Raw genomic sequence first — 22626 nt, 5'->3', positions numbered from 1 at the left:
TTTGCTGTACAGCGAAGGAGAAGGGACTTGCCCACAGACTGTCCAGCACCAGCAGCAGAAGCCAGGCAGTCTAGTGTAGATGACGTTTACCCCTGCATGGGCAGGGACCGGGCTGCCAAAGACACCATCTAGAGACTGGGCAGAAGTTGTCCAAAGTGCCTGTTTTGTCAGGAGGAAATCGAACTTTCAGCTGAGGGGTTTGTTGTGCGTGAAAACAATCTAGATTTTTGTTTGCTTCTGCGTCACAAAACCCAGACCCCCAGCGCCCTTTAAATACTTTGCTTCCAGTGCTGCAGGGGAGTGCAGATTGGTTGCCTCATGTCCCTGTTCTCCCTTCTGGACTGTGCCCTCCAAAGACTCTCATTCAGTCACTTACACTCTTAGTAACAGCCATGGGCCGTGAACAAAAGCACGCGTGACTTGTACGCACCCTGACAAAATCTTGGGGGAGGAGGGACGGGCTAGCAACACAGGACCTGGGATGACTGCTGGTGCTGGGGAGCAGAGTTCATGAGGCTGCCAGGCCAAGCCTCCCCAGAAGCAGCAGCCCCCCCCGCCTGAGCGCTGAGAGGACTGCACCACCAGGCTTTGCACACGGCCTCCCTAGCTCCAATTGGCTAGGAACTGCAGCCAATAGGAGCTGCAGAGGCGGTGCTTGGAGGTGGGGGCAGGAGAGCTAGAAGCTGAAGGAGGGACATTTTGCTATTTCTGGGGAGCCCCCTGAGGAAGGAGCTGCAAAGTGCCCTCAGCTCCTCCCACACCCCAGCCCTGAGCCCCCTTTAACACCCAAACTCCTGCTGCTGGGGGAGGGTGAGCTGGTGGCCCGAGACTGCCTCAGCAGCAGCCGGTGAGGCTGGCCTATAGGCTGCACAACCCCACCATGGGCCAGCCACCCCGGATGCTACAGCCTGCAGAAGTCACTGACGTCCCTAAAAGTCACAGAGTCCACAAATTCTGTGACAAACTCACAGCCTTACCCCTGACACACCATTCAGGGCACAATGGGAGGTTACTCTGAGCCAGGAGCCCAGCCTGCAGAGAAAGGGCACAAGAGGCACTTAAACTACAATTCCCATGAGGCACTGGGGTCAGCCAGAAGGCAGGAAGAGCATACTGCATAAGGGGAGACAGTGTCTGACCAAGCCCAATTTGACAGCTTTCCAGAACCATTTTTGTTTGAGCTCTTACCATTTAAAAAAAAAAAATCCATTAAACATTTTCCAACCAGCTCCAAGCAGGATATTAACACTCCTGTCTGGGAGCCTGAGAAAGCCAGTTTGGCATTGCAGAGTAGCTGGGATTCGCCATAGCAAAATTGCGACATCCAAGTGGCTCAAAAATAGAGCACGGGTGATGATCTTGGAGGACTACGTCTCCCAGAATGCAGTACTCTCAGCTGCCACCCTCGCAGAGAGCTGCTGCCTCCCAGAGCTTCCCCAGCTGGCCAGTCCTGCTTACATGCAAGCTGGTGCCAGCGCTGAGCTCTAGGAATTTAGCAGAGCTTTTCCTTTGTTCTGCCCTGGAAGGGAAGCCCAGAGGGATGACTGCTCACTTGGCAGCACCAGGAGAGCCCTCAGAGAGCCAGGGGAGTCAATCCCAGCTAAACAGAAGCTGCGGTACCCAGGGCTGGGTTTCGGGGCCGGTGACCCAGGTGGCCTCCTGGTGTTCTTGTGCTGTCCAAAGTGTAACAAATGGAGGGAGACACCAAAGTTGCTCCTTGCCTGGGCCACCAGCTGCTGCACGACCAGACCTGGCTGTATCCTGTAATCCACTCTCTGATCCTTCAAAGCTGCTGACCCAGCCTGCGTTTCCCTGGCAGCCAGGAGAATCTGGGGCACCACAGTTGTTTTCCAAAAGTGACAGTCGGGTGGTGGAAGGTGTGGGGGGTGTGACTCAAGGGCCTGCTGGTGGTAAACCTTTAAGGTCCCACCCCCAAAACTGAAGCTTTTGTAAACCTGGCCCTGAGACATGAGATGGGAGCAAAAATCTTTTCAGGGGGGAAGGGGTGCGGAGGCCAGTGTCATGGGCTTAATGCCCCGTCTGAGCATTATTTTAGTGATTCCCTGTAATAGACCCAGTCAGAAAAATGCACGCTCCAGAGAGCAGCAGCAGCTGCAGCTAGGGACAGGGGTGTGTCACTATTAGGCCCTGGCGTGGTGTACAGAAATTCACATTCTCAGCTTCACAAACTGCTCCCACGCCACCTCCATCCCTTGGCCTGATGGGAACAGGCACAACCGGCAGGAGCTCCGTTATATCCACCAGCCTTTTCCTGCCAGGAGAGAGCGAGCTGCCTTCGGCTGACAAGCAGCCCTGGTGCTGGGAGCCTGCACCCCTGGCTCCAGCTCAGTGTGGGAGGCGGGCAGAACACAGGGACAGGCAGTGCGTAGTTCCAGGGTACTGCACAAATCCCTGGCTGGAGGAGTCCCAAGGGCCTGTCCCACAGGCTGGGCAGCAGCTCCCTTACCGCCAGCATACCGCTCTAGGTGGCCTTTGGCCCACTCAGTTTGCCCCAGGGAGCTCAGTTTGGGGTGGGAGGAGCGCACATCTCCGCAGGGGAAAGCCAGGTGCCCTCTCAATAGGAGAGCTTACAACAAAGAGGCAGCCCTGGGAGAGGGAGAGATCCTGCAGCGGAAATCCCAGCCAAACTCTTTCTGGGTCGTACCCTCCGGGACAGGGGCCAGACCAGGGCTCAAGACGCACGCATGAGCACGCGCCTGCTGGCATACCCACCCCCCATGCAGTCTTGCTGATCAGCCAGCCCCAGGTAAGTCGCTCCCACACCCCTCCCCATTTCCACACAGTGGCACCTCCCACAGCTTAGCCCGGACTCTTTCCCTTCTCATGCCCCTCTCTTACACGCCAGGGAAGCTAGCAGGGCCTAGCACGGCAGGTGCTGGGAGCCAGGGCAGTGTAGCGAGACCCAGAGGAGGGGAGTCACAGGGAGGTGGGGCTGGGGGGGGGAGGACCGGGCCCCTGCAGCGGCTAGACCACCACAGCGGAGGTGCACATGGTGTTCATCCCACAGGCTCTGCTGCCCCGGTACAGGTAGTAGTAGCCCTGGAAAAAGGACAAAAAGAGCATGGGTGGGTTTCCATCTCCCAGCCGAGCTGCTGGCCTCGTCCCCCAGCACCTGCTGGTCCTCACTTCGCATTGCGCGCCCCCGTGTGGCGAGAATGGGTGATGCAGGCCAGGAATCCCAGGAGCCCCTCAGAGGCAGGTCTGTGCCCAGCAGCCCTGCTGAAGTCTCCCTTTCCCACCCACCGCTGCCCAGTCTGGGTTGCAAGGATAATCTTGGGGCCTTCGGCCAGGCTGGGAACATGTGGAGAAGACAGAGGGAAGCCAGCTTGAACTGCGGCTGGAAGGATGTCTGGTCTCCCCTCCCTGGAGGGGGGCTGGGGATGGCCAGCAAAGCCGGGCAGCCAGTGCTGGGGAAGGGACTGGGAGAAAAGGAACAAAACCAAGAGGCCAGAGCCGCGCCTAGCCCAGCCCACATACCAGCTTCTCCTCCACGGACTCACCTGCTCACCCCAGTCCTTGCCCCAGCTGTTTTTGATGGCCCAGAAGGGGGTGCGGCCACCTAGAAGGGAGAAAGAGCCATTATGAAGGCTCAGCTTGAGGCTAGAGGGCTGGACCTGACCCATGGCAGGGACAGAGCCCAGGCTGCCATGGGCCAGGGGTGACATCGTTAGCCAGCACTGCCTGCGTCCCTGCTGCCTCTTCTGTCGTAAGCGATTCCATAGACACCAGTCACCATCGTACACAGACTCCTGGCTTCTATCCCCAGCTCTGGCAGGGGTGCAGGGTCTAGTGGTTAGAGCCGGGACTACCAGCTAAGACACTTGGGCTTCTCTCTGACTCTGCCAGACTCACTCTGGCCTGGAGCTAGTTCCTCCCCTCTCTGGGCCCCTGGTCAGTACAAGTCCCTGAGACAGGGCTGAACCACCAGGGGCTTGGCTCAACGGTGACACATGCTGGTGGCAATGAGAACTGCCTGCTCCAGGGTAGCCGGTGCCATTCAGAATCCTCACTGGAAGCCAGGATGGTGCTCGAAGCAACTCACAGGGGCTATGGGAGCCTAGGCATGAGCTGTTCCTCAGGGGTGGGGTGGATTCCAGACAAGCATCACTTACGTGTCCCGTAGCCCACCAACAGCACAGCATGGTCAATCATCCACGGGTTGCAAAGGATCCTGAAGGGGTGGGAGACGCCCCTCCTGTAGAACTGAAGAGCAGGGAGACAAGCATGACCTTAGCCAACTAACCGTACAGAGGCCTACAGAACCACTGAGATGCAGCTGCCTCTGGGGTGGAGCATGGAGATGTTTATACAAGGACCCCTGGCTTGGGACTGAGATGTGACCCCCTCTGGCATGGGAAGTGCACCTGCCCTTCATCACAGCACCACCTAGTGCCACACCCAGGTACTGCGGCAGCACCTCCTGCAAGGGGAGAGCCCCCAGCTGGATGGGAGCAGCAGCTCCCTCTCTGGCATCCCTCTGGCTCTGACACCCCTGGCTGTGACTAGCACTCAGGTCCCAGGCTTGACCCCCTCCCTGAGGGCCCCAGGCTCAGGGTGCAACTCCTCAGCAGCCAGGCTGCGTCCCCACCAGCATGCGCCAGGCTGAAACTAACCAGCCAGAATGAGCTCCCCAGGAATCCCCCCAGGCTATACGGAGGCGGGAGCAAACGGCTCTGCCCCGAAGCACCTGCTGACCTGCATGGCGAAAGCATTGAGTGCGATGGAGATGGGCCCGTTCTTCGCCAGCCAAGCCGCGATCTCTGGAACGGACAGGAGGGCTGAGTTGGCCCTGTGCTGGGGGCACTGGCTGGGAAGGGGCAGCGCAACGCCAGGTGCGCCCAGGCACCGGCAGCTCCCAAGGGGTCTTAGCCTCACATGGCTTGTGAGGTTCCCTGTGCTCCTTGCAGCCAAGGTGTGCTGAGGGTCTGGCATATGCATCTCAGCGAGCAGAGGCTTGGTGATGGCTGGCCTGGGGAGGAGGCAGCGTGGCCTAGTGGAAAGGGCTCCGGCTTGGGGCTGTGGGAACTGGGCTATGGACCTTCTCCACACTGCGTGTCTGCCTTTCCCTTCCAGCCTCTGTGGGGCAGGGCCAGTCTTTGGCTGTGCAGTGCCTGGCACAAGAGGGGGTCCCAAACTCCCCTGACACAGAACACAGCTGTGGGGAAGGGCAGGTCAGTCTCTTGCCCTCCCCGCACCAGGCCCAGAGAGGGAGGAAGGAGGTGGCCGGGCAGCAGCAGCAGGAGTGGGACTCACCGGTCTCATCCCGGGAGATCTCCACCGAGCTGTTGATGTAGACGGCCACCTTGTCGGTAGAGAAGCTGCATCTCTGCTTGTGGCCCTCGTAGCTGTAGTCGCCTTCTGTCTCCAGGCCACCTGGAAGGAGCATCCCCGGGAAGGGAGCGTTAATAACACCTGGGCTTGGAGACAGATCCCGCCCCACTAAACTACGGGGGTCTGGGAAAGCTCGGCCTCGTCCCACAAGCCTGACCTGCAGCCCTGGTCTCGGGCTCCCCACCCACTGCTCAGCCACTGACCTCCAACCGCCCCCAGCCCCATCACCCCTGCCTTGGACTTCCCCTCCCGCACCCGCAGTCCAGCCCTTAACCAATTCCGACCCCCAGCTCCTGCTCCTCCAGCCCTTGGGCTCCCCCTCAGCCAGCCCCGCCCACCTGCCTTAGCTCTGCCCTGCAGCCCCTGCTGTTCTATTCTACCCCAGCTAGCAAACACCTGCGGTTCATCCTCAGCTGCCCAGCCCCTGAACTTCACCTATCTGCCTCCGTCAGGGCGAGGCCTCGACCGCCCTGCACCGAACTCTGGCTGGTCCTGAGCTCACCTAGCAGCTCAATGGCCTCATATGCATTGGAAGGCAGCCCCCCTCCACAGGCGTGGTCCAGTCCATCGCAGTCCACCAGCTCTGCAGGGAGAGACCGGCACTGACCAGAGGCTCTCAGGCTCCCACCCATGCAGGGAAGCAGCCTCCTAGTTGGGAGGCCCCCGGCCACCTGCAGCCACATCCCGGGCTGCGTTAGGGTCTCCGAAAGCTTTGCTGGCCCCAGAGCTGGCCCCACCCCTCTGTTGGCTGCTGCTTGTCTCTCTCCTTCGCGGGCGACACATTTTTCTCCCCAACCCTGGTCTAGTTAGAATAGAAGCCCTGCAGGGAAGGGGCGTCTGTCCGTCCGTCCGGTGCCTGGGACAACAGGGCCATGGGGTAACTTCAGTCAGGCTCTTGGTTAGAGCTCACTGCACCAGGGTCCCCTCTTGGCTCTACCACCGGCCCCGCTCTGCTGACAGGGCTGAAACCAGAGTGGAGCTCGCCCCTTTGGGGAGGTCAGGGAGCCAAAGCTGCCACACCCTGACCCTACTCCCCAGTAAGCTGTGCCCAGCAGCCCACCCCCCCTCATCAACGCAAGCTCCGATTCTTCCCTCTGGTGGGGGGTTGACTCTCGACAGAGACTTCTGACAAACCCAGCCACGTCCAGGCTCTCTGGGCAGCAGCCAGACCACGCAGGCCCACTCCTGGCTAAACAGCTCAAGATGCAAGGAACTTCCCCTGTGGTAAGATTGGGCTGTGCAGGCTGGGAGAGCCCCAGGGCCCTGGATAAGGGACCCCCCCCCCCGCCATGCCCATCACAGCCCAGCCCTGGCTCCTACCCCGCAAGCGCCAGCCACGTACCCTGCTCCGAGAGCGAGACAAGAGACCCCCTGCGCAGGAACCACTGTCCTTCCACGTTGCCGGTAACAGAGAAAGCCCAGCAGGAGCCACACATGCCCTGGAAACACAAGCCCAGACAGACGATGGCCCACGAGTGACACCTCAGTGCCCCGCACCCTCAGTCCCTCCCAGACGTGGCGCGGGAATGCTGGTAGCTCCCAGCTACGCCAGTCCTGGCCTCTCCCAGCAGAGGCCCTCTGCCTGTGCTCTCTGAGCTGAGACAGACCATTCCTGGAAGGGTCACATGCCCTCTGGCTCCACCGCCCTGAGCCTCTACCGCAGCGGCTTTCAGCCAGGGGGCCATGACACATCAGTGTGGCACGAGAACTGACCAAGCGTGCTGTGAAATTTCGTCTATTTCCTGTCGGCGCAGCTCTCTGCAGAGCCACTGCAAGGGGAAATGCCGACCCTGCAGGACCCTGTTTGCTCGGGGCCGGGGGAAGCAGCTGAAATGCCACTATCCAGCCCAGACAAGCTGGCAGGGAGCCCACCCCCCCTCCCTGCTTTGGTAAGGGGGGAAGAGTTGGGGGATGGGAGCCCAGTGGAGCTGGGACATGGTTTAAATGCCCTGTCCTGGCTCCAACAGGCTGGCAGAGAAGGGAGCCTGCTCTCTGGAGCTGCCCTGAGAATAACTGAGTAACCACTGAAATTTTCAGAGGTTACTCGTTTGCCCCTCATCCCCAGCAGGGCACTGATATTGAACACGTGGCTACCCTCGCTGTCTAAGACCGTGTGTTATGTGGGAGATCTGAAACATTAATGCGTTTGATCCTTGTTTAGCTGGTTGCGTGCGGTACAGCAGACCCCCGAGATACGCGCACTCGAGTTATGTGTACCTCAGGTTAACACGACTCTGACCTGCTTTGGCTCACCACCATGCTGAGCTGCACCACCATGCAGCTGCACCAGTCAGTGGGGGCAGCCCCCACAGGCAGGCGTGGGGAAACTGACCAAGGCAGTAGCCCTGGTCAATTTCCTGGCTCCAGGGAGTGGAGGAGAGGGGGAACCAGGCAGCCTGGCTCCCCACTCCCCTCCTTTGCAGAGCTGGGAAACTGACCAGGGCTCCTGCCCAGGTTACTTTCCCCGCTCCTGTCAGTGGCAGCAGCTGAGAGCCTGACTCTGGGCTGACCCCACTTACAGCAGCAGCTACTGCCCTTGACAGGAGCCAGGAAACTGATCAGGGCAGCAGTGACCAGTTTCCTGGCTCCCCCGAATTGCGCAAAATTTGACTTACACGGGGTTGTCCAAGAATGCAACCCCTGCACAAGACGGGGTCTACTGTACTGCGTTGCAAACCTCCCTGGTAAGTCTGTCACGACAGTACATGTCAGTAAATGTGACGTTTATCAGCAACTGATCCAGCTGAAAAAGGGTGCGCGCGGTGGAACTGTCTGTCTCGCTGGAGTGTGTTCCGTCACTGGAAAGGCTGGGAACCGCTGCTCTACAGCCTGGGCTCTACCTGCGGCCCAATCAGCACAGAGCTGTGGCCCACGTAACATACCTGGGCCATAGCGCTAGTACTGGATACACACTATAGGCTATGCCTGCAGCCCACAAAGGGAAAATAAACTGGCTCAGAAGCGTTAGCAGACGCAGCTGCTGTACCTGGTCTAGCCACTCATGGCAGACACAGTCACAGCAGATTACATTGGCCTAAGCGCAGAAGCTGCTGCTGTCGGGGAGGTAGGTTAATGTAACTGTGGAAACCCACCTGGTCCTTGACGTCAGTGACAGCCCCGTGTTCCCGCCAGTCCCATTCAGCAGGAGGCGGGTCGCTGGGGATGGCGGCTGGTTTCATGGGCCGGGCCGGGAGTTTAGCCAGCAGCGGATTCAGGTATAGGGAGCGAAATTCATCCTCTGTAATGAGAGAGAAGGCAGCTCTGTAGAATGCCCAGGGTGTAAGAGACACCGGGAGCCCAGTGTACTCGCCTATTATTTCCCCTGGCAGGGGATGCTGCAGAATAGCTCCTGGCCATTCCAGCCCTGGCCCCTCCCAGCTGCAAAGAGAGCCGGGAGCGCCTAGCCTTTCCCCATAGGGGGCACTGCCCAGCTGTGTGGGCACAAAGCCCCTGCCCCTCTCACCCGTCAGGTCGCTGAACTTGGTGACTCCGTACTCGGCTGTGCCCTGGTCCAGCTCCTGGATGGTCCGAGCCTTTTCCAGGTTCTCCGCAAAGATCTGCAAACGCCTCTCGGTTTCTACACAGGATGGACCCAGGGAGGCAGAGTTATCGTGAGACAGGGAGCGTGCCCGACAACATATGGGGGCTCCCTGCAGCGCTGCAGGAGCCAGTGCAAAGGATTAGTTGGGAAGGGCTGAAGAAGTGACAGGAGGTAGCTTTCAGGGTTCTGCAGGGTGAATAAGTACATCCCTGCATGGATATAAAACCAGGCTGAACCTCTCTAATCTGGAAGTCTCTCACCCAGCAACATCCGTAATCCGGCGTGGTTTTAGTGTGCTGGGTGACCACTTATAATGGATGTACCCCAGGTTCCCGTGGTCCTGGAAAGTTTGTTTCCAGCCACCAGTCCTGGCTCTCAGTCTTCTGTGCTGTTATTAAGCTGTAATTTACCCCTAAATGTCATCTAAGAGCCCAGTCAGCAGCGGAAGTGTTGGTAATGCTACTTAACAATATGATGTCCCATGATTCAGTAAAGTCTCTCATTCTGCACTGGTGAAGTCCTGAGGGGGCTGGATTACAGAGGTTCAACATGTACCCGCCCCTGCAAAAACGATCCGTGGAAGGCCTCGTCCGTGGACGCAGAGATCCAAGGACGTCCGGCGATAGCCGCAAGTGTGCAGGGTTCTTGGGATAGGGGGCCTGAGAGATACTGCAGCAGCTGAGGCTCACCTCTTTCATCCTTGTAGCGCTTCTTGTAGGTGGCCAGGAAGTCTTTGAACAGCGAGATCAGCTGGAGCGATGCATTCTAGGGACAGGAAGGCGAGAGGCTCAGGCCTGGAAGGCCGGAGTGGGTACGGCAGCGACAGCAGCTGGAAGCCAGGCTGTGGCGCCCATCTGGCTGTAGGGGGTGCTGTGGACCCATTTGCAGCTCTTGCTGCAGCAGCTCTGTCTCCCAAGCAGGGCTCATCAGCCCACACAAGCTTCCCATGAGGGCTGGTGACAAGTGCAGAGCAGAGACACGGCATAGGGGCAGTGTGGCAAGGGGGCGGATGCGGCAGCCAGGGCAGCAGCATGGTAGGAGGTATAAGCAGCGTATCGGGGAGGGGTCAGGGGAAACACAGCCAAGAGCAGCTCCCTTGCTCCAGGTGACTCCAACCCACCCCTCCTGCCATACCCTGGTAGCAAGAGGGTTTGTGTGCCCTAGTTTCAGTCCCACACACTCTCCCCGCTGGGCCAGAGCCATGGCTTTACATCACTAGAAGGGCGACTGGGGTCTCTGGAGGGACAGGACATGCTAGGCTGGAGAGAAGGAGCGAGGCTGCTAGCCACTCACCTGGGCGAGGGCCTCCCAGCGAACAGGCTCTTCTGGGACCTTGGCAGGAGCCGGCTCTTCCGGGTCTAGGGCTGCTGCACTTTGGACCTTCTCTGATGGCTCTAAACAGCAAAGGAGGCGGCAGAGGGGGCTGCAGTTACCCCACTGTGGTTGGCGCACAGATCTCACCTGCATCGGAGAACACGGCCAGGGCCCATCTTCTTCACGCCCAACAGCCTCGAGGGCTTGTGCTAAAGGTGAGCTCCCTTAGCTCGCAGCAGCAGTAGGTCCCTTATCCCCACGGGAGCCATTGGAGGGCACCATCGCTCTTCTACATGCTCAGACTGGAAGGCCAGATGGGACCACTCTGACCTCCTGCATGGCTGATACCAGGGAACCTCCCCAGGTTCTTCCCTGCCCACAGCTCCTATCTGGGAGCTGGAGCACAGATGCAGAGAGACAGCCAATCCCTAAAAACTACAGGGACAGGCCGGAGCCTTCATCACTCGGACAGTTGTTCCATTGGTTAAAGCCCTCTCTGTTAATAACCATCTACCTCCCTGCTAGGCCGATCTCGGCTGGCTTCAGTCCCCAGCCTCTGGAGCGGAATGGGGCTCTCTCTGCTGAGCCCATGGGCTCTCTGATTTCCAAATTCTCCTCCCCGGGGACACGCTTGCAGCCTGGCTTCCAGGCACTTCTTCACCTTCTCTTTCTTGAATGCAACAAATAAGGGGCTCAGGCCCTGCACGAACATGTAGTACTACAGCAGTACCGGTCTGTTAATGCAGTACTGCCCTGGCCCCGCATGCACATGCTGTTATACTGGGACACATGTGCTGAGACTGGTGATTACCATACAGGGAGGGGAATGTGCTACTCTGGTGCCTTTATTCCAGGAAACAGGCTCCGCGTGAGGTTTCAGAGGGCCTCACTACCTCAGTTATTAACATTATGGGTGTGTCTACACTTGCATTCCTCTTTCAAAAGAGGTATGCAAATAAGGTAAATCAAAATGCAAATGACAAATTTGCATACTCATCACCTCATTTGCATATTCTAGTTTCAAAATAACTTCTTTCGAAAGAAGAAAGCCAGTGTAGACGCTGCTCTTTCAAAAGTAAACCCATCTTCGCAAGAATCCTTCCCTTTATTTAATGGGAAGGATTCTTTTGAAGATGGGGTTTACGTTTGAAAGAGCAGCGTCTACACTGGCTTTCTTCTTTCGAAAGAAGCTCTTTTGAAACAGAATGCTGAATATGCAAATTTACACCTCATTTGCATTGTCTATTTGCCTCATTTGCATACCTCTTTCGAAAGAGAAATGCAAGTGTAGACACACCCTATCTGTGTTATACAGACGGCCAAACCGGCAGAGCTCCAGGACAAAGTGTGGGTCTGCAGTGGGGGTTGGTCTCTCACTCGAGGCAGGCTTTCCCGACAAGCAACTGTTCAGGCCAGCAGCCGAAGCTCGACAAATTCAGCCCGGAAACAGGAATCGCCATTTACCAGTGAGGGTGACTAACTGTTGGAACAGCAGCTGTGATACCGTCCCCTGATGCACGGGCCATCTAAGCACTACCAGGGCTGTGGTAGATTCTCCACCACTGGGCACGTTTAAACCAAGACTAGAGCTTTTTCAAACAGCTCTGCTTGAGGTCAACCAGGAATTAATCCAGGGCCGGCCTGTGGGCCGTGTTAAACAGGTCAGACTAGAAATCATGGGGGTTCCTTCCGGCCTTAGAACCCATGAATCCTCTGGCTCTTCTCTGACCCCTTTCCACAGCAGTCACCCCCTTTTCCCCAGTGCGTGTGCCAAACTGGAGACTGTATCCCAGAAGTCACCTCACCAAGGGAGGGCTCGGGGACATGCAGCCCCTTCTGGGGTGAGACAAGACCCCCCTGTACCAGTGCACAGCAGTGCTGCTTGGGAACAGGGAAGGGAGGACAGGATCTGTCAGCCAATGGAACCCGCAAGGGGGGAGTTTAGGTCAACAGAGCGGAAGCCTCCAAGCTGGAGTCTGGCCAGGAGATGGGATGACCAGCCAGCTCTCTGGCACAGTGCCACAGGATTCTGGAATGGCCAGAAATGGATCGCAGCCTCCGGAACCAGCCAGGAAATACATTGGCCCAGGGTATGGAGGGGCCTGGCTCTGGTTTCAGACTCAATGTTCCTGTTGACGGGCTCTTTAGCAGACAACACCCATGCAGACCTGCCGTACCAGCTGGACGACACTCCTGCTTCAGCAGCCTCTTCCGGTTCATCCAGGGCTGACTCCAAACCTCAAAGTGACAAGACTGCCAGGAGAGGGAGAGAAAAATCGGTCCTTGCGTTAGGGTTTCATAAGTAAGCATTACAGAAACTTGTGGGGAGGCAGCGGGGACAAGTGGACGGGCAGGGGGCGGGTGGGCACCTGGGTTCTGCTCCTGACTCTGGGGTTAACACAGAAGGGCTGGGACAGTCAGGACTCCTGGGTTCTATTCTACTTCCGCCCTAACGTAGGATGCTGGGGAAGTCTCTCAGCCCCTCAGTTGTACTCTGTAAAATGGGGCCAGTTTCCCCAAACCCTAGGGTCACACCAGCTTATTTCTAAAACGCTCTAAGGTCCTCAGCTAAAAGGAAAGGGGCCATAGACAAGCACAATCTCACCCCACAGCCCTCTCCTTCCCGCCAGCAGGCTGAACCCCCAGTTGCTCAGCTAATCCTCTGCTAATGAAAGCTATAAAAACATCCTCCAGTTACAGCGCGTTTGGGCTCCTGCCAAGTCACAAGACAATGAGTGAGAGGATTCAACAGCCAGAGGCCTGGCTCATGGGACAAAGACCGGAGAGTCTGACGCAGGATAAACACAGACCAACCGATTGTTTACAGTGTAACTGGACTCTGGGTTGTATGGCCATAATGTTCTCCCTTTTTTCTTATCCACCTCTTTAGAGTTTCAGAGCCAGCACCCAGAGCCCTCGCTCTGCTGCCTGCTTGTGATATTCCACTGTCATACTTTAAGAAACTGGCACTGATGTGTGCGCATGTACTTTGGATTTCAGTCAGCAGAAGAGAAATCAACTGTGTTATCTTAGCCCCTGTACTGTAAACGGCCAGGAGCCATTCTCCTGTAGCTCAAGTGATGCTGCTTCTGAAATAGGCAGATCCCAGGTCTATACTGTTGCCTCTATGAAGTCCCCTCACCCCCATTTTCTCCAGTGCCGCATGCTGCCCCTAAGGAATGCTTTCGCACAGGAGAGGGGTGTGTGCACAGACCGGTAGTTAAGGGAGGGAAGTTGCCTCCAGACTTCTGTCCCGCATCATGCTTCGGGAACGAAATCCCTTTGTAGAATCCCAATGGAGAGCTGGCAAATCCAGTCCCCAGACATGACCCCCTGGTCTTACTGCATCTGAGTGAGACCTCCCCATGTGTCCACCACCTCCCCACACACCTGCCTTCTCGCAAGAGACCCAGAGACTACAGATCCCAGGATGCCATGAGCAACAGTAAATGACCTCCACTTGAATCAAGATGGAGCAAAGCATGCTGAGAGCTGCAGTAACCTGCCGGCCATACAGCCATACCTGTTCTATTCAATGCGATTTAAATGTATGCTTTGGGCTCCTACCCGTTTGGAGGTGTGGCCCTTGGCCAGATGCCTCTGATTTCAGAACGCCGGAGTTACTGGGGGAGGGGGAAAGGCAGTGTTTCATAATATCTCAGCACCAGATCCTGCTCTCTGTGAGATCAGTGTCAATCCAGGGTCGCCTCATTGCCGTCAGCGGGATAAACCCACACGTGTGCAGATCAGGATCTGTCCCATATCCAGTGGACATCAGCGATGTGAAACTAGGGTCACACCAGTTTAATGGACCTGTTACTAGTGGGAGGGTCTGATTAAATGGGCCCAGTGATGAAACAGGATTTTGCCACAATATTTTTATGTCCCCAATGTGTGCCTCAGTTTCCCTTATATTTTGCATGGCTGTCCAGTGGGTGAGGGAGGGCAGGCGAAGTGACATAGTGTGACTGTCACCTCACTGGCTGAGCCCAAATGGATCATCCAAAAGGACTGCCCAAGCATGAACCCCGTACCAGCGGAGAATCCCAGAAGCCAGCAGCGAACCCAGGCCCCAGGACACAGACACCGAACCACCAATGATCTGGAAGCAGATGGATTTCCCCTCCTCTCAGCAGGGAAGCTGAGCAAGATCCCCCAACTCCAGAACAGGAGACTGGGAAGGCGCAAGGTGGGGAGACAGGAGTTGACTGCTGGACCGAGTCTGAGCTGTCACCTTGCAGCCAATCAATGACACTGGACACACACAGAGAAAGAGAGATGGCCTGAATCTGGAGTGACTTCAGCTTAGCCGGATTCTGCACTAGCCAGAACCAACCTGAACTAAGCCTTAACCTTCCTTTCTCTATGCCGACTGAAGCACGACCTACACCATGTCCTAGTTGACTGTTGTGACAACACTGTTTGCGTGTCACTGCTAAGGCTGGGTGAGATACCTGAATCCCCAGACAGCGTGGAAGTCCCTTTACCAGGAGCGCCTCTCTGCTGGGCTGACTGCAGAGAGCTCACAGCCTGGCACGGGAGTGCTGGAACCCCACCGGCTCAGCCAACGGAGGCAGTGAGATCCCCATTGGGGGGGCTGGTTCCTCCAAAGCCGGGGGGTAGCACCACGCAGGCGAAACAGAACCACCCGGTCCTTACTATTTGCTCCAGTTCTGCTGAATGGTCACAGGCAGCAGCATCCTGGCTCGTGAATCCACGCTGGCCGCAGGGTGACTTCAGCAAGGTCACATCCAGGTAGTATTTGATCCCATTCACCACCTGCAAACAGAGCATGGACGTTGGACACTCACGCTAAGTTGAACCCTGGAAGACTGACCCTGAAAGAGTCGATCTTCCAGTAAGTATAACCGTACCAGCACGAGGAATGGTGCAGACCGGGGGAGAGCAAACTTTTTATGTTAGGCCCCACTTTGCATCCCTGCAATTAGCAGAGCCACCCCAACCTGTCTGATGTCACCCAAACCGATGAAAATTTTGGTTACATTGATAGGAAAAAAGCCCTTTCGGCAGGTGTAAGAAAATAAGGACCTAGAATTGAAAAACTTTCGTGATACAGATGTGAGTGTACAGACATAAAAACAGTAACATATTTCAACATTTTTAATGAGACTGATGAGCCTGACACATAGCAGCCAATCATGCTGCACCCCGCTTTTGAAACTTCACCCCCCCCAACGAGGCTCACCCCCAACTTTGGTCACCCTGGTATAGGAGTATCAGGTCCTAGGAACGCACCCAAGTGGCTAGCCTGAGAGCCCATTTCAGTGCATATATCTGATCTCCAACAGGATTGTATTTGGACGACTGGCCCCAGCTACTGCAGGCACGCTGCTCATTTGGGCGCTCTGGCTTAATCAGAGCTACCCTCTGTAATGTAGTAACGAGAAGGCCTGCTGTGAGGCCTGAAAGAATAAGGCCTGAACAAGAGTCAATGCTTTGTTAACATACAGCAAAGCTAACGGCCTACAGCCTGAACAACATAGAGTTAAAGCAAAAGCTGTGACCTAGGCAGGCTCCACTCTCAGGCATTTGACCAAGCAGGGCTGGTAAAGGACAATGCCGAAGGACCAAGCACTCAGTGATACACACACACGTTCCAGGGAGGTAAGGTCACCTCTAACATACTCCTCCCAAACAATGAGGACATCATGCTAGGACACTCAGACCCAAGTTCAGGGTCGGGATGACAGAGTGAGGGATAGTGTTTCTTTGATGGTACCACCTATAAGTTAACGAGCAGTCACAGGAGACATCAATTTATTACAGTCAGGGGAGGCACCTGGAATACGTAATCTGTTTATACCTGTGTATAAAAGTGTGCGTAACAGGGGCTGTGTCGAGCAACCTAGGGGATGACAGAGCCTCCTTGCTGTCAGCTGAGTTGTGTCCATCGTCAGGACATACGCATGGCTCAGCGTAAACTGAGGAGTCATACTGGAGACTCCTCAGGGGGCTGAAGCCCATACCTCAATGACAATAAACCCGGTTGCAGTTCCTTCGTATCCCACTTGATTTGTGGTTATTGGGGGCCCCCAGAAATCTGCGGTGCAGGCTCACTGCAGAGCCAGCACTGGCATTTGGAGAGAGCAAATACGCAGGCGGCCAAAGGTTATCAACACAGCAGGGAGCAGAACCGACGCCAGACACCACACCAGTAACAGCAGCTGACTACATGTATATTGGCCTGGGCGGGGAGTTCCTCATCTCTCGAGTCTCCTGTTAGCTTAGAACACTTGGCTCAGCTTTATTTGTGGCTAAGGGGGGGAAGGGTGAACAAATTGTTTCAGCTTCTCGTTTACCAGCATCTTAAGGCTTAATTGCATGTTTTTGCACAGAGCTTCGTAAGCAGAAAGAGGTTCCATGCAAAGGGATCTCAAAGTTAGTATTTGTATAAGTGACTCTCATAGGCGCCCTGGTGCAGAAGTGAGCTCTCCTTGGGAATATCTCCTGCACTGCTCGGGGCAGAGCCAGGCTCTCTGCTCCCAGCCCCCTGTAGCAGGGGATGTGGCTGGTACTCTTTGCACTCTGACTACGCTCTATCTCCTGGGTGTCATGGGAAGCAGGACATAACGTTTAGTGACAGGCTGGCTTCTGCACAGCCCCAGCACTCTACGCCCTGCCAGTTCTGAAATGAGCTGTCTCTAGCGCTGAGGGGCCTAGCCTTGATACAGAGGTGGGGGTACCTTGCCAGGGCTATCCTGAAAGAGAGACCTGCTCAGGAGCTGCCAGACTGGATCAGACTCAAAGTGTGCATAGCTGAAGTCCTGTTTCTGACAGTGGCCAGAGCCAGGTACTTAAGAGGATGGTACAAGAACCCACAGCATGAACATATGGGATAACCTCCCACGCAACCCAGGAATTCTCACCCTGGTCTTTAACAGAGATCAGCTTAAGCTCTGAAGCACGAGGCTCTGCTCCCTTCCAAAATTGCCACCGTTACACAGGACAACGTCAGGGTTCCCACTAATTTTTTTCTATCCATGGGTGGAATAAATTTTGTTGCATGCACCAAGGTATGTGAAGAGGTTCACCACCAATAGAAACACATAGTGCCCACGGTGGACGGTGGCTGTGGGCACTCTGCTAATCAGCTGGGTGGCGTCTGAATCTCTCCTGGTCAGCCACGTACGAGCTCAACTTACAGGGAACGCTGGATAACGCTAAATAGTCCTGACAGCTGTATCTATGGCCAATCCTTTTTATGAACCCATATTCCAGACCTCAGTGATCCCTTAGATGAGCACTTTCACAGGTCAATGACCACACGTGCGAAACCGGTGGTCTATTTTCCCTTATCTGCTTTTAAGTCAGTAAACAGCACAAGGGGGAAGGGACCCCCGCGGTCATCGAGTCCAGGACCCAAGGCAGACCCAGGCAGAATCCAGCCCAAAACTCACCCAGCTTCACCCTCAGTGGAGTTGGTTTGTTCACCGCGCACAGCTGAGCCAGCCCAGCCAGAGCACAGTGCCCGAGGGAGCACACCGACAGTGGGGCCTGGCCAGCAGATGCTTAAATCAATTGGAGTGCAGGGTGTGATGGGGTTCAGGGGTTCCCAAGTTCTGCACCGCGTCTGCAGGCACCGCAGGCAGGACTGACTCTCACTCAGCAGGAGAGCAGCGGGTTTATCAGCCCACAGGACACAAGTTACACAGAGGTGTCAGTACAGCAGGCAGAGACAGCCAGTCCTATCCATGTTGGGGAGAGGAGGCCCCGAGGGGCCCCTGGAGCCAGGGCCTTGCCCCCTCCTTTGTCTCTCTCTCGCCCAGCCCAGCCCAACTGCTTCCCAACTCCCAGTTCCAGTTCAAACCCCTCAGGCTCCACCTCCCACTTTGTCTGCAGTCCAGAGGAGTCACCTGGTTGCCTAGGTTACCCTCAGCAGGAGCCCCACATACATACACATCACACAGGTCCCTGAAGGCTGCCCTACCTTGCTCGCCTTGCCCTATGGGCAGGCTGTTGCAGAACTCACTCATCTGACGGGCACAAACCTTCTTATTTCCAGCCTTAGTTGACTCCTGACCAGTTTATGCCCATTTGTTCATGTGCCAACCCTGTCCTTTAGCTTCAATAGCCTCTCTCTGTCCCTGGGCTTTTCCCCACTGTGCCTAGAGAGAGCAGCCAGGTCCCCTCTCAACCTGCCCCTGGCCAGGCTTAGCAGACCCAGCTCTTTCAGTGCCCTCTCGTATGACTGGCTCTCCGGTCCTCAGTCAGCCGGGGAGTCTTTCTCTGCCCCAGGCCATTCTGAATTCATCTTTGCGGAAGGTGGGTGACCAGAACTGAACGGTACATAGTATTTTAAATGACACCTTACCAGGGCCCTGTGCAATGGCATACATACTTCCCTATCTTGATGGAAAACACTTTGGCTGGTGCATAAGATACATGCTCCCTCCCCCGGAGTATCTGGGTTTTAGATGAACGTCCCTTTCATGTGCACTAACTGTACAATATCACCATGAAAAAGCTCAGTTTTTCTACCACCACTTAGTGTTTGCATTAGTTCTGTTCTCAACGGTATTTCCAGCTGCTTCCACTATCAGGGCTGCTCTGCAGATTTCATTCACGTGCTGTTCCTCCTGAATCATCAGGTTCAACTGAGCCAAGCGCTATGGTACTAATGCGACACCACCCAAACTCAAACATCTTCCTGTTTCTCTCTTTAGTCTCTCGGAGAACCGGCCAGGCCATATGACTGAGCTCAGATCCACACCAAACTGAATTCATTTTTCAGTTCAGATATCGCCCCAAGTGCTTCAGTAACATTCCAACCTACAGCAGATTCCCCATGTGACTGTGATGACCTACATTATGATCTCTCAAAACTGAGTGACTGGGCAACAAAACAGACGACATTTCATGTTGATAAAGGCAAAGTAATGCATATTGGAAATCATATCCCCTTTGCAAGCGCAATATAAAAGGGTGGGGGTCTAAATTAGCTGTTACCCACTCAAGAGCAAGGTCTTGGAGTCACCTTGGAGAGTTCTCTGAAAACATCCCCTCAATGTGCTGCAGCAGTCAAAAAACAAACAAAATGTCAGGAATCATTAAGAAAGGGACAGATAATTAGACAGAAAATATCATGGTGCCTCCATATAAATCCCTGGGTACACCCGCATCTTGAATGCTGCATGCAGATGTAGCTGTTCCATCTCAGAAAAGATCTATGGGAGTTAGAAAAGGGCAGCAAAAATTACTGGCCGTGGAACAACTTCCATAAGGGGAGAGATTGCTAAGAGTGACTTTTCAGCTGGGAAAAGAGAAGACAAAGGGGAGATATGACTGAGGTCCATAAAGTCATGACTGATATGGAAAAACTAGACAAAGATGTGCTATTTATCCCTCATATCACACAGACACAGGGGTCACCCAATGAAATTAACAGGCAGCAGGTTTAAAACAAACAAAAGTTAGTATTTATTCACACAATGCCCAGTACACACATGGAACTCCTTGCTAGATGTTGTGAAGGCCCAGACTATAACAGGCATCAAAAAGAACTAGACCAATTCCTGGAGGGTTGGTCCATCAACAGCTGTTAGCAAAGATGGGCTGGTTTGGTATCTGTAGCCTCCGTTTGCCAGAACCTGAGAATGAGTGGCAAGGAATGGCTCACTCGATGACCTGCCCCTTATCTAATCTGCATCACCCAACCTCCATCTCCCATAACTCTTAACCCTGTACCCCTGCCCATAACCCACTCAATTTTTTTGGACCTCTGTGCTGTATATTTGGGTCTGCCCTGGAAATTATATAGATCTGAAGAAGTGGGCCTGCCCCACGAAAGCTCATCACCTAACAAAGCATTTTGTTCGTCTTTAAAGTGCTACAGGACTGCTGCTTTGTTTGGTTATAACCCACTCAGTCCATCTCACTCAAATGACACCACTTTTACTGCATAGTCTCTACCCCAGGACTTACCCTCACCTAGCCCAGGTTATAGGTCATCCTATCAACCTACAAGCCCTAGAATCCATATACCTCAGGTCTTGTCTCTGCGTGAAACCCTGCAGCAGCTCCACCGCGCCCCAGGACACCATGGATGCAGACAAGTAACTCTCCTCCTTGAGGCAGATGGAAGAATTCTGCTGTTGACCTACCCCGGCCTTAGGGGCAGGGCTTCCAGCCCGGACTGAGATAAAGATGACCGACTTTTCCAGCGCAGACCAGGCCGCTGTGTAAACGCCCTTGCCCTTCTGCCTTTATCCCAGCCACCTAACCCAATGGCCCTCTACGATCATTGCGCATATCCTCAGGTATACCACTCAAGCCACAGCCTGTGCCAAATAACACACCCCGGGCTTCCCCCGCAGCCCGCATAAACACGCCCCACAGCCCCACCAGCCCTGGTACCCCAGACCCCAGCCCTCGCGTCCCCTCCGGTCCCTCCCCTGATCCCCATCAGGAGGCCGCCGGCCGGGGCCAGCCCTGCGCCCCGTCGAGCCCCAACCCCCGGCAGCAGAGGCCGGAGGATGCAGCCCGGCTACCCGGCTCCCCAGTCCCCCGGGCCCTGCCCCCCGCCAGGCTGCCGCGTGCGGACCCCCCGGCCGGCCCCTCACCTGGGCCTGCGCCCGCCGGATGGCCCCCAGCCGGGCCGGTCCCCCGCCCTGCGCCGCGGCGCGGCTGTAGCTCTCCAGGGCGAAGCGAGCCGCCTCCAGCGCCGCCGGGTCCCGGCCGGCCTCCAGCTCCCGCAGCGCCCCGGGCCCCGGCGCGGCCCCCGGCGGCGGCAGCAGCCCGAGCAGCAGCCACAGCAGCATCCCGGCCGCCGAACGAGCGCCGCCTCCGCGCGTGGGGCGCGCCGCTGCCAGAGACACGGGCCCGCCCCTGGAGGCGGGGACTGAGCCCCCCGCCCCCCACGTGAGTCCCCTCTGTGCCCGGAGCTCTGCAGAGGCCCAGGCCTGCGCCTTCTGGGGAGCAGGACCAGCCCCGCGGAGCCCCACTTGGCTAACAGCCAGGGGCGGCCCCCCCCGCTGCTGGGTACCCCCCGCCCCGCCTTTATGTTTCCTTCGGTTTTCCCAAAGCCCCGGCACTCGTTCCAGTTTGGCACAGCTGCCCCCAGCGAGAGCGGCTACTGCAGCCGAGGGCTGGGCCAATTGCCCCGCGAAAACGCCTGCTCACGCTGCAGAATATTGGACGTTTTTGCAGCTGCACCAGGCTCTTAGCTCACGTGGGATTTGCAATCCAGGCTGGGCTCTAGCTCTCCTGCTGCAGAAGGGGCACCAGCTTTTCCCACCCCGGGGTACTGTACTTCCTCCTTTGATTTTTCTTTTTTCCTTTTTAAAAACACTACTGTGCACTTATCCTTACTGACGCTTTGTCTCGCTGATTTCAGATGAATTCTTTATTTAATCGTGCCAAGTATCGGAGGGGTAGTCGTGTTAGTCTGGATCTGTAACAGCAACGAAGGGTCCTGTGGCACCTTATAGACTAACAGAAAAGTTTTGAGCACGAGCTTTTGCGAGCACAGACTCACTTCATCAGATGCATCTGTTGATCCGTGCATCTGACGAAGTGAGTCTGTGCTCACGAAAGCTCATGCTCAAAATTTTTCTGTTTGTCTATAAGGTGCCACAGGACCCTTCGTTGCTGTTAATTAATCATGGTGGTTTTGAGTTGTAACCAAGTCCCCTTCATGAGCTGCCTGAGGCTGCAGGGCCCAGCTTCGCTGCCTGAGAAGCAAGGATCTGCAGAACCAAAGTGAGGATGTTGGCTAGTGCTTCTGCCATCATCACAACACACTTGGAGGGCTCTTGGCTCCCAAGATGCTTTCCTGGGATAAGGTTTTGTGTCCATACCTTGCCTGTGTATTCCCAATGTTATTCAACCCAAGGGAGAGGTAACAGGGCCATGCATGCTCAGATGACGATAATGCATGTGCACTGTCAGTATGGTTTGTCATCTACCATTGCTAACAGCAGATGAACTGTGGTGTGTTACTGGGTCACAGCCTGACCCTCCTCAAAAACAGGACAAACCCCATTGTTAAGAGCCACAATAGCTTTCTCCAAAGCTCCAGCTAATTGGCTGACCAGTGACATTTGGATAATAGGCTGCATCCCAAGCCTATGGCACAGTTCTCATAGGGTGAGGACTACCTGGCATCAGGCAATACACTGGCAGGAAGTTTCACAAGGCGCCAGAGCAGGAAACCTTCAGCATGGGCGACACTGCTGGGGGAAGCCAGCAGCCAAACACGGGCTTGTCTGCACTTGTGGGAAGACTGATTTTGTGTATCTTTACTAGATGCACAATCAAATCGGGGCAGATTGACCCCGATCAAGTCAATCTCTCTGGGGTCCTCAGTTGACCCACGCACTCCTGCTCTTGTGAAGAGTAAGGGAGGACAATGGGAGAAATGCTCCTGTTGACCTCCCTGTGAGGACAGCCCTTTAAGTCAA

General features: G+C 55.7%; 1 protein-coding gene across 2 annotated transcripts; it reads right to left on the bottom strand.

Moving 5' to 3' along the window:
- Positions 1-334: 334 nt before the first annotated feature.
- On the bottom strand, positions 335-21028 carry LOC142018983 (cathepsin F-like). 2 transcript variants are annotated; one of them, XM_075005283.1, is made up of 14 exons: positions 20788-21028; positions 14867-14986; positions 12376-12460; positions 10187-10287; positions 9583-9658; positions 8816-8929; positions 8445-8590; positions 6695-6791; positions 5855-5935; positions 5275-5394; positions 4717-4781; positions 4134-4224; positions 3522-3580; positions 335-3060 (listed from the first exon to the last, which is right to left on the bottom strand). In XM_075005283.1, the coding sequence occupies exons 1-14, from the start codon at positions 20983-20985 to the stop codon at positions 2986-2988; spliced, it is 1428 nt and encodes a 475-aa protein (XP_074861384.1). In that variant the 5' UTR covers positions 20986-21028; the 3' UTR covers positions 335-2985. The 2 variants fall into 2 exon arrangements, with proteins under 2 accessions (XP_074861384.1, XP_074861385.1); XM_075005284.1 differs by having other exon boundaries at positions 12385-12460; positions 20788-21027.
- Positions 21029-22626: the final 1598 nt, after the last annotated feature.

This window comes from Carettochelys insculpta, chromosome 11, assembly GCF_033958435.1.
Source record: "Carettochelys insculpta isolate YL-2023 chromosome 11, ASM3395843v1, whole genome shotgun sequence".
NCBI classification, from domain to species: domain Eukaryota; kingdom Metazoa; phylum Chordata; order Testudines; family Carettochelyidae; genus Carettochelys; species Carettochelys insculpta.
This window is presented reverse-complemented; position numbering and strand designations above follow the sequence as displayed.

What these genes read in the sequence shown, in the direction of transcription:
- LOC142018983 (XM_075005283.1), bottom strand. Translation starts at nt 20,985, where the DNA reads ATGCTGCTGTGGCTGCTGCTCGGGCTGCTGCCGCCGCCGGGGGCCGCG. An exon ending in TGTCTCGCTCTCGGAGCAGG is followed by an intron (nt 5,936 to 6,694) that starts GTACGTGGCTGG and finishes CTCTCCCTGCAG; the next exon opens with AGCTGGTGGACTGCGATGGA. An exon ending in TGAGGCCATTGAGCTGCTAG is followed by an intron (nt 5,395 to 5,854) that starts GTGAGCTCAGGA and finishes TGCTCCTTCCAG; the next exon opens with GTGGCCTGGAGACAGAAGGC.